Genomic DNA, 12,065 nt, shown 5'->3' on the forward strand with positions numbered 1-12,065 from the left:
TGGACCAGGGGGTCTAGAGAGAAAAGGGGAAGAAGGTGAAGACAGAAGACTGCAGATAGGAAGCCCACACAGCTAAGGTTCATGATACCTTGGTGACATTCAAGACATGTATTGGGATTAAAAGCTGGAATCATAGAAAGTAGCATTGGAGTTGAAGATTTCAGCCCGGCCAGTATGTCTCAGTGGTTGAGCGTCGACCTATGACCCAGGAGGTCACGGTTCGATTCCTGGCCAGGGCACATGCCTGGATTGCGGGCTTAATCCCCAGTGTGAGGCGTGCAGGAGGCAGCCGATCAGTGATTCTCTCTCATCATTGATGTTTCTATCTCTCTCCCTCTCCCTTCCTTTCTGAAATCAATAAAAATATATTTTAAAAAAAGATTTCAGGAAGGGGTGGTTCAGTGTGTTGACTAGACTCAGACTTAACATGATATGAGTTACTGAAGTAGAGTGAGGGAATAGAGTTTCTTTGAATTGGAATTTGTTGTCGTTGCCCATCTATCAATTACTGAATAAGGTTATGGTGAAAATCTCTCACTATGAAGGCAAAATTGTCAGTTTTCCTTAAAGTTCTGCCAATTTTTGCTATATATTTTTAGTCTATTATTAGGTGTATGCACAATTATAGTTTTCATATCATCCTGTTGACTCAAACCTTTTATCATGAAGTAACCCTTTGTTGTTAGAAATGCTTTTTGTTTTAATTTATTTTGTCTGATATTGACACTGCTACTCTGACTTTATTTTGGCTAGTAGTTGCTTGGTTTATTTCTATCTTGGTTTTTTTAAAAAATCCTTTTTTTCCTCACATGCCTTAGATGCCTCTTTTAATATTTTTATATATTTTTTTATTGATTTCAGAGAGAGGAAGGGAGAGGGAGAGAGAGAGAGAAATATCAATGATGAGAGAATATCATTGATTGGCTGCCTCCTGCATGCTTTCCACTGGGGATCGAACCCACAAGCTAGGCATGTGCCCTGACCAGGAATTGAACCTCAATCTCCTGGTTCATAGGTTGACACTCAAACTCTGAACCACACAGGCCCAACCTTAGCTACTTCTTTTAAATAGCATATAACTAACTAGGAGTTATTTTTAAAAATAACTAACTAGGATTTATTTTTAAATCCTTTTAAATGATTTTTTGCTTTTACCTGGATAATTAGTTTATTTACCTTTGTAGTGATTACTGATATAATAGAAATAAGTTCAAATATCTTGTTTTGAACTTTCAAAATTACCTATGAGTTTCTGATTATTTCCCTCTGACTCTCTTATTTTGGATTGATATGATGTTCCTGTTCTTGTTTGGACATTAATACATTCTGTGTGTGTTCTCTAGGTGTTATTGTACCTATGTTAACATGCATATATAATGTAAAATGTAAAACAGTCTCAATATGTAACTATTTTTTCTTTTTTTGGAATATATAGTTATATTTCTTCAAATACATCAGTTAGCATATAATAGATTGGTTACTATTTTTAAATGTTTTTATTGATTTTAGAGATTGAGGAAGGGAGAAGGATAGAGAGAAACAGCAACGAAAGAGAAACATCATCGATTGGCTGCCTCCTGCATACCCCCTTCTGGGGATTGAGCCTGCAACTCAGGCATGTGCCCTGACCTGGAATCAAACCATGACCTCTTGGTTCCTAGGTTGACTCAACCACTGAGCCACACCGGCCAGGTGGGTTTATTATTTTTTAATGAATTAAACATTTTAAATGTTTCTCAACTTTAATTTTTAATTCTTTTTAAAAAATATATCTTTATTGATTTCTGAGAGGAAGGGAGAGAGAAAGAGAGAGAGAAACATCAACGATGAGAGAGAATCATTGATTTGCTGCCTCCTGCATGTCCCCTACTGGGGATCAAGCCCGCAATCCAGGCATGTGCCCTTGACCGGAATCGAACCTGGGACCCTTAGTCCACTGGCTGATGCTCTATCCACTGAGCCAAACCACCTAGGGCGTGTTTTTTATTTTTCCTTAAAGCCTAAAGGTAACCATAATCTTTACCTTCATTTTGAGTGCTACCAGGACCTTAGAATGCTTTAACTCTGATTATACCCCTCTCAGATTATATGTTACTGCCTGGTTTTAGTTCTAGTTCATTTTTTCTCCATCCTCTTCTATATAGTACACATAAAGTAGACATTATTCTTATCTTCATAGTTGATGTTTGTTTAGATTTGTCTACATATTTACCAGTATTTTAGCATCACAGACATTCAATCTAGGTCATTCTATTTTTTTCTAAAAAGTACATCCTTTAGAATATTCTTTCCATGAGAATATTTTGATGCTAAACTTTCTGTCTTTGTTAGAAAATGTCTTTTACTATGCCCTTGTTCTTGAAAATTGGTTTTGGTGTGTGTAGAACTCTAGCGTTGAATTCTTTCAGAACATTGACAGTAGTATTCCATGGACTCCTTTCCATTATTGTTGAATAAGTCTAATTGTAATCTGTTGTTTTTCTCTCACGATACTTAAAACAAACATCTTTATTGAGGTATAATTCACATATAATACAATTCATCCTCTTAAAGTATACAATTCACTGCTTTTTAGTATGTTCACAGATATGTGCAACCGTGAGTATAGGAAATTTTAAAACATTTTCATCACCTCAAAAAAACCTGTTACCTTCAGCTATCACCCCCACCTCCCTATTTGGGGGTTCCTAAGCAACTCCTAGTCTATTTTTTGTCATTAGAGATTTACCTATTCTGGAAATTTCATATAAATGGAATCATTTGTAATCTTTTATGACTAACTTATTTTACTTCGCATAATGTTTTCAAGGTTTATCCATGTTGTAGCATGTATCAACACTTCATTTTTTAACTTGTTATATTCTACTAGAGGCCCGGTGCACAAAATTGTGCACCGGGGGGGGGGTGTCCCTCATCCCGGCCTGTGCCCTCTCACAGTCTGGGAGCCCCGCAATTGACTGCCTCCAAAGAGGGAGGCCCCGCCCACCCGCTGCAGCCCGCTGGTTGGTGGCCTGGGCCTCCCTCTTTGGGGTGATCGTGGAGCCCCCCCGATTGATTGTCCCGCTGGCTGATGGCCTGGGCTTCCCTCTGCAGGGCAATCATGGGGCAATGGCCGGGCCCCCAACCAATTGCATCGCACCCATCTTGGCTGGCCTGGCTCCAGTGGGTGTCATAGTGTGGTTGTCCAGAAGGTCGTCTAGACAGTCATTCTGCTTTTTGGTCATTTGGTCAATTTGCATATTACGCTATTATTATTATAGACTAGAGGCCCGGTGCATGAAATTCCTGCACTCAGGGGTGGGGGGCATTCCTCAGCCCAGCCTGTGCCCTCTTGCAGTCTAGGAGCCCTCGGGGGATGTTCAGCTGACGGCTTAGCACTGCTGCGGAGGTGGGAGCGTTTCCGGCTGTGAGCTTGGCTTCTGGCTGAGCGGCGCTCCCCCTGTGGAAACACACTGACCACCAGGGGGCAGCTCCTGCATGAACGTCTGCCCCCTGGTGGTCAGTGCGTGTCATAGCAACCGGTCATTCTGCCGTTCGGTCGATTTGCATATTAATCTTTTATTATGTAGGATAACATAACATTGATAGTTTTGGTTTTTTAAAAAATATTTTTATTGATTTCAGAGAGGAAGGGAGAGGGAGAGAGAGAAACATCAATGATGGGAAAGAATCATTGATCGGCTGCCTCCTGCATGCCCCCCACTGGGGATCAAGTCCACAACCCAGGCATGTGCCCTGACCTGTAATTGAACCATGACCTCCTGGTTCATAGGTCGATGCTCAACGACTGAGCCACACCAGCCAGGCCATTGATAGTTTTGAGTATTCTTAAGTATATAATTCATTGGTTTTAGTTACATTCACAGTGTTGTATAATATCACTACTATTTCCAGAACTATTTCATTACCCTAAGCAGTAACTCCCTATTTATCCTCCCCCCCAGTCCCTGATAACCTCTAATCTACTTTCTGTCTCTATGAATTTGCCTATTCTAGCTATCTCTTATGAATGATACTATACAATATTTGTTCTTTCGTGTTTGGCTTCTTTCACTTACCATAATGTCTTCAAGGTTCATCCATGTTTTAGCATGTGTAGGAACTTTATGGCTGAATAATGTTCCATTGTATGTATCTGCAACATTTTGTTTATCCTCTTATCTGTTGATTGATTCTTTTTTTAAAAAATTAATAAACCTTTATTGTTCAGATTATTACAATTGTTTCTCCTTTCCCCCCCGCATAGTTCCCCTCCACCCGATTCCCACCCCACCCTCTGCCCTTACCCCCCCCCACTGTCCTCATCCATAGGTGTACGATTTTTGTCTAGTCTCTTCCCGTACCCCCCACACCCCTTTCCCCCTGAGAATTATCGATCCACTCCCATTCTATGCCCCTGATTCTATTATATTCACCAGTTTATTCTGTTCCTCAGATTTTTAATTCACTTGAGTTTTAGATTCACTTGTTGATAGATATGTATTTGTTGTTCATAATTTTTATCTTTACTTTTTTCTTCTTCTTCCTCTTCTTAAAAAATACCTTTCAGCATTTCATATAATACTGGTTTGGTGGTGATGAACTTCTTTAGCTTTTTCTTATCTGTGAAGCTCTTTATCTGACCTTCAATTCTGAATGTTAACTTTGCTGGGTAGAGTAATCTTGGTTGTAGGTTCTTGCTATTCATCACTTTGAATATTTCTTGCCACTCCCATCTTGCCTGCATAGTTTCTGCTGAGAAATCAGCTGACAATCATATGGGTGCTCCCTTGTAGGTAATTAACTGTTTTTCTCTTGCTGCTTTTAATATTCTCTCTTTGTCTTTTGCCCTTGGCATTTTAATTATGATGTGTCTTGGTGTGGTCCTCTTTAGATTCCTTTTGTTTGGGGTTCTGTGCACTTCCTGGACTTGTCTATTTCTTTTACCAGGTGGGGGAAGTTTTCAGTCATTATTTATTCAAATAGGCTTTCAGTATCTTGCTCTCTCTCTTCTTCTGGCACCCCCATAATTTGGATGTTGGTATGCTTGAAGTTGTCCCAGAGGCTTCTTACACCATCTTCAACTTTTAGGATTTTTTTTTTCTTTTTGCTTTTCCGGTTGAGTGTTTGTTGCTTCTTTGTATTTCAAATCCTTGACTTGATTCTTGCGTTTCTCTAGTCTGCTGTTGGGTCTCTGTATAATATTCTTTATTTCAGTCAGTGTATGTTTAATTTCTAGTTGGTCCTTTTTCATATCCTCGAGAGTCTCGTTAAATTTATTGGCCTTCTCTAGGAAATTCTTGAAAAACCTTATAACCATGGTTTTGAACTCTGTATCCAGTTGTTTGTTTTCCTCCATTTCTTTCGTTTGTGATCTGTTTCCTTGTCTTATTTTCGCTGCTTCCCTGAGTTGGTAGAGTAGCTTTGTGTGCTAGGTGTCCAATGGGTCGGCCTCCCAGTTACCTGAAGTGGACACTCTTGGTGCACCCCCTTGTGGACTGTGTGCACAGCCTTGTTGTAGTTAAGTCTTGATTGTTGTTGGTGTCACTGGGAGGAATTGACCTCCAGGCCAATTGGCTGTGAGGACACGCTGTGTCTATAATGAAAGAATTGCTGTGCTGGAGACACGCTTATTGTGCCGGACTTGTTTCAGTGGGGCTTTGGTGCTCACTGAGTCTGCTTCTTGAATGTGTCCCTTATGAGAGTATTTGAAATCTGGTGTCGTCTCACACAGACCACTAGATAACACTAGTTCCTGGATCTCCAATGGGGTGCAGGTCAGCTACTGTCTGAGGCCACCCAGCAGGAGCTACAGCGGGAACTACAGTTTTCTTCTCTTTGCTTGGGGTTTGGAGGTTTTGGAGCTGTCTGACTGGAGTTGCAGTTTGTAGTTTGTTAGGTTAATCTGCGATAGGGTAGGCCATTTATATGCAAAAGTCGATACGTGGTGCTTGGGTGTGTTTATAGATTGTGCGGGGCTGGGTCTCAGGGCGTCACTAGGCTAGGGCGTGGCAAACAGCGATGGCTGCCAGTCAGCCTTCTCTGCATTTCCAAGTCCCCGCGTCCTGCGCCGCAGTAAACAATGATTGCTGGGCGCACCTCTGCAAGAAAGTAACCCTCACTTTCCGACCCGATGGCCGACAGTCCAGCATCTCCCCAGAAACTGGATTTCAGAGTAATTGGGAGATTGTCTCCCCTCGGGTTGAAAAAAAAACAGCATATCCAATCGCCCGCCACCAGCCTGATTCGCGCGCCTCCGTACCTCAGCTTTTCAGTCCTTGTTCATGTTTCAATGCTCTTTTCTCTTTCCTTCTAGTTGTAGAACTTCTACTCAGCCAGCTTTCCCGTGGTTCTGGGTGATAGACGTTTTGTCTTTTAGTTGTAGTTTTGAAATTGTTGTGCAAGGCAGTAGTTTAGGTGTTTACTTATGCCGCCATCTTGGTTTCCTCTCTCAATAAATTTTCATAAACCAAATGCATTTGTGCAAATATCACCCTGATTAAGAAATCAGGAGCCTAACTTTTAAAAGCATTACTTCAGAAAAGTCATTTTCATGTAATTTGGTGGGAGCCTGACTCTGGAGTGACTCAGATATGGTGGTTAGGTATTTGCCAGAAAGGCAGTTGTAAAGTCTTAGGTACATCTAAGTTTTCCTTTCTGGATGGGATTAAAGGAGAATGTCAGATGTCAGATTTCCTATGCTGTTTGTGCCTAGGGCAAGTGATTGTGTGACACATGCTTCTGTTTCATACCCAATATGATAGTGTTACTAATGGTTCATATTTTAGCAGTGTGAGATAATGAGGTTTGTTTTTTTTTACTGGAAGTTATATTTTGTGTTGAATATGGCAGATGTGGTCATAATATGTATTCTTCCCTTAAAAAGAGGATCCTATATCTAAATTCATTCTTCTTACAAGTATGTCCAGAGTCTTTCTGAATCCATTGCTAAGAGGCAATATGTAATGCCATACTTTAGACTTTACACTTTGGAGGCATGACTACAAAAATACAAGTTTATTTTTAAAAAGTTTGTTTTTGTTACCTTATTCAGTCCCATTTAATAATTTATTTTTCAATTTCCTAATGGAATGTGGCTCCATTCCAATAAAGGTGATTTACAAAAACAGGTGCACTGGAGTTTGCTGACACTTCATCTAGAATAAAACCTCAAAAAGTGGACACTCAAAGGGAAATGGTATGAGGGAACCAGTCATTCATTAATTTGAGTAATAAATTTATTGAGTATGTGCTATTTGACAAACCCAGGACTAAGTGGTAAATTAAATTATGGTATTATATCCACTCACTGGAATATTAAGATAATTGAAAATGATCATTTTGAATACCAAATAACATGAGAATTCAGGGGTAAACCTTTTGTATCTTAATAAATATTGGCTTTTAGAAGGAATATATGAATTTTTGTTAGGTAGAAGGCGTTTTTCTATTTTTCAGACTGCCTGCAGTGTTTTTATATACCAAAAATAATTTTTTAAATGACATCATGGGATACAAGTTAAAACTTGTTTTTAATCACTACTGTGTAGTATGATAAAGAGAAGCTTTATTGTTCAGTGATGTCCTTTTTACTTAATTAGTATAAGATCTATGTTTAAGGAGAATGTATTGCTGTCCTGTTGATGATGCATTGTCATTTCTCTCTTTTTAAAAGTTTTTTTTCTTTTAACAGTGCCCTTATGTCTGCCATTTCTTATATTTACTTACCAAAAAAGAGAATGGTAAGTATTTTTATTACAGTTATATTACATTCACTCTGTGGAATTAGTATTTGTATTGGCCTTTATAAAGTTAACTGTTAGCATTAGTTCTATGACAAGATTTTGTGGGAATTACTTTTTAGTACTTTTATCTAAGAGCCTCTGCTTAATGGCTTAACTGAACAGGGTGTTTATATTCTTGATGTGTTGTAAGAAGAAGCTATATATATGAGCCACATGGGTTCTTCGTTCTGAACCACCTACATAGTACTTCTTTTTTTTTTTTAACCTTTACTAGTCAAACCATTTCGTGTGAGAAAACTGCTTGATCTTCAGGCAAAAATGGTGAGTACCAAAAAGACCCCAAACTAGCCAGTGTACTCTGTGATAGGTATTGGGCTAGGCCATTGATGGTGAACCTATGACACGCGTGTCAGCACTGACACCCGTAGCCATTTCTGATGACACGTGGCCGCTGAGGCAGCCACATGCCGAGGATGAAACATTTGCTGCTCCTGAGGATGAAACATTTGCGAAATAATGTTTTTTCCTCAAAGTGACACACTACCCGAGTTATGCTCAGTTTTTTGGCGAAGTTTGACACACCAAGCTCAAAAGGTTGCCCATCACTGGGCTAGGCTTTGGGGATTTAAAATGAATGAGTTTTTACCTTCAAGGAGCTTTTTGCCTAGGCAACTCAATCAACAAAATAAAACTGGGGTCAAGGAGGAGTGGTAATGCTTGAGAGAAATTTTAATGGATGAATAGGATTTTACGAGGCTAAGAAAGAAGACCAGGACACTCCTGACAAAAGGAATAGCATGAGCAAAGATGTAAAATAGCAGAAACTGTTTAGGGAACTGGGTTGATATGGCTAGAAAATAAGTGTCAGGGAGTAGTAAGAAACAACTACTTTATTTTATTAAAATAAAGTGACCAGTTTACTATTGTGTGGATGTGACATAGGAAAAATCATTCTTTTCTGGATACTTAAACTTCGGTATATTCCCTGACCATTATCTCTTGTCCTTACAGCTCTCTTGCATTGTTATTTCCACTATACCTGCCAGGTAACAGAAATCTGTGAAGCTTTGGGTATAACACAATAGGAAGTTGTAGTGCCTATGCCTAACTGCTGCAACCTGCATGACCTACCTGAAGGCATTCACATTTAATGAAAAACACAAACAAATGTGCACATTCTTGCTTCTCTAGTGTGAGGTTTCCTATTAGTACAATTAAGTGATTGTTCTTGTTTTATAGCTTCCAGTTTTGCTTCTATGGGTACAATATCTTCTTAGCTCTGCGAGGATATTAATGACAATGTTTTTGTCCAAATCGCATTTCACTTCACATTAATAAAAATTGTGAAGATGTACCTTTTCCATCTTAACAGCAAAACATTTCAACAGAATAAGAAGATTCTTACCATAAATAAGATCTTGCTGATTTGAATGAACTGAAACAGTGTATGTTCTAGTGTATGATTTAGTACATGATTGTCTAAATTTTTTAAACACCAACATTAATTGTATGGCTTCATTATTAGCATCCTATACAGTATATTACTAAATTATTTCATTATCAATGCCCATTTATAAGGATAAATTCATAAAATTGTTTTGATTAGCTGGATTTTGTTAAATTTGTTTAAGTCCAATAATATGAAGCCTAGAAGACATAGCCATGCTCACATGTAACTGAACATATAGAATAGTAATAGCAATAATCAGCACATGAGCACAAATTTATCGGGTATGTAAATTTCTTGAATTTCTGGTATCAACTCCATATAAAGGCCTGAATCCCTTCTATACCCATCCATGCCCCATAATTCCTGATCCACAGAGGAAACAAAATGCAGAAATAGTCTTTCTGGTGGCAAGCATGAATGGTGGGATCTGGAGCAGGCATGTTGTAATTTTAAAAGTACAAGGACCGCCCAGCCAGTGTGGCTCAGTGGTTGAGTGTCGACCTATAAACCAGGAGGTCACAGTTCGATTCCCAGTCAAGGCACATGCCAAGGTTGTGGGCTTAATCCCCAGTGTGGGGTGTGTAGCAGGAGCCAATCAATGATAATGTTTCTCTCTCTGAAATCAATTTATATATATATATATATATATATATATATATATACATATACATACACACTTTTTAAAAAGGCACCAATACCTGTTGAGAACCATCTTTGGAACAGGGGGAGTTAAGTCTTATCTTAAAGGTTGGTGAGGATGGTTTCTGGGATTCTCCCTCTATCAGGCATGAGCTTGTGTAACTAAGGCTGTGATTTTTATTTTTAATATTCTCAGATTTGTTTCCTTAGCATTACTTTCTTTAGTTTAGTTTTTTTCATGGTAGAGGCTTTTCTCTATTGCCTGGTAAACCTTGTTTGTTCATTTGTAATAAAACACTAAAATGTTGATTGGAGACTTGTGTGTGTGAGCAGGACTTGTTCATTGTCAGATCTTGATGTTTCTCTCATTGGGGAGCCCCCTAGGTGACTGTCATTTTTCCAAGAAGGGAATTGTATCTCTCCTGCCTATGGGTTCTATTAGGCCTCTCCAGAGAAACAGAACCAATAGGATATTCATACAGAGTGGGGCAAAAGTAGGTTTGTAGTTGTTTACAGTTAATGTTAAGTGAAATGCGATTTGGACAAACACATTGTCATTAATATTCTTGCAGAGCTAAGAGAAGATATTGTACCCATAGAAGTAGGAAAGCAATGCAATAATTAATAAATAATGCAAAAATAAACTGTGTCATATACTCATAACTGTAAAACTACTTTAGCCCCACCCTGCATATGTGTGTATCTACACTAATAAAAGGAAAACATACAAATTAACCATCCCTCCACTATGCCCACCAGCCAATCAGGAGTGAGTATGCAAATTAACCCAACAAAGATGGCGGCAGCCATGGAGATGGAGCGAGTAGGACACTTGGGTTGCCCCCGGTGATGGAGGAAGCCAAGTTTCCAACCTACCCTGGCCTCCTCTGAAGGAGTGGCTGGGGGCCTGCATCGTTGGGGGCGACCCGGGCTTCCAGCTTGCCCTGGCTGCCGCTCAAGGAGGGGCTGGGGGCCTGGGTCACCAGGGGGCGTGGCAAGCCTGAAAAAAGCCCTCAGCCCCGCACCCCAGGCTGGCCAGGCACCCCAGTGGGGACCTCCACCCTGAACGGGGTGTGGCCAGCCTGAAAACGGCCCTCAGCCCCTTACCCAGGCTGCCCCATGCCTCAAGGGAACCCCAACCCTGATCCAGGACACCCTTCAGGGCAAACCAGCCTGCCCCCACCCGTGCACCAGGCCTCTATCTATACTAATAAAACGGTAATATGCTAATTAGACTGGGAGACCTTCCAGGAGACTTTCCAGATGTTCTTCTAACAAAGCCATGGTGGCGGGGCTGAGGTAGAGATGGTTAGAGGCCAAGAGGGGAGGGTAGTTGTGGGTGAACAGGCCAGGATAGGACGGCAGTTGTGGGTGATCAGGTCGGTGGGGGGGGGGGCCATTGGGGATGATCAGGCTGGCGGAGGGGGAAGTTGGGGGTGAGCAGACCAGCAGGGGGGCCAGTTGGGGGCAAGCAGGCCGTTAGTGGGGGTCAGTTGGGAGTGATCAGGACAGTGGGGGGATAGTTGGGGGTGAGCAGGCCAGTGGGGAGGGCAGGTGGGGGTGAGCAGGCCAACAGGGGGGGCATTTGGGGGCGAGCAGGCCGGCAGGCAGAGTGGTTAGGGGCAATCAGGCAGGCAGGCAGGCAGGTGAGCAGTTAGGAGCCAGCAGTCCCGGATTGCGAGAGGGATGTCCAACTGCCGGTTTAGGCCCAATCCCTGTAAAACGGCAGTAGGACATCCTTCGAGGGGTCTCAGATTGGAGAGGGTGCAGGCCAGGCTGAATTTCGTATATATACCAGGCCACTAGTATATATATAAAGAGATTTCTTATAACGAACTGACTCACATGATTATGGAGGCTCGCAAGTTCAAAATCTGAAGAGTAGGCCAGAAGGCTGAAGACTGATGTTCTAGTTTGAGTCCAAAAGCAGACTGCTGGAGAATTCTCTCTTTTGCTTCAGGGAGGTTGGTCCTTTTATTCTATACTAGGGCCCAGTGCATGAATTTGTGTACCTTGAAAGGAACTGTGGGCCACAAGGCTGCAGTGGGCACAGGGGCGGGTCTCGGCCCATCCTCCGTGCCCCCACCTGACCCCTCCCGCCACAGCCCCCGGTCCCCTGTCTGCCAGCAGCCCCACTCCCGCCACCACCGCCCCCACGCGCTGATGGCACGGAGTGATTAGGGCCAGCGCTGGCAGTGGGTGCGAGCGGGGCCGGTGTCGGCAGCAGATGCGAGTGCCAGGCAGGACCATGG

At 41.5% G+C, this 12,065-nt stretch overlaps 1 protein-coding gene across 1 annotated transcript in view; it reads left to right on the plus strand.

The window, feature by feature from the left end:
* The window catches only part of CENPI (centromere protein I), a 65,256-nt gene that overhangs the window by 15,136 nt on the left and 38,055 nt on the right, over window positions 1-12,065 (plus strand). The window contains exons 7-8 of the mRNA XM_054720366.1: window positions 7,673-7,721; window positions 7,999-8,045. Coding sequence (XP_054576341.1) covers window positions 7,673-7,721; window positions 7,999-8,045 — 96 coding nt within the window. The remainder of the gene's footprint in view (window positions 1-7,672; window positions 7,722-7,998; window positions 8,046-12,065) is intronic.

The sequence above is a fragment of the Eptesicus fuscus genome, chromosome 1 (genome assembly GCF_027574615.1).
Source record: "Eptesicus fuscus isolate TK198812 chromosome 1, DD_ASM_mEF_20220401, whole genome shotgun sequence".
In the NCBI taxonomy this organism is placed as follows: Eukaryota; Metazoa; Chordata; class Mammalia; order Chiroptera; family Vespertilionidae; genus Eptesicus; species Eptesicus fuscus.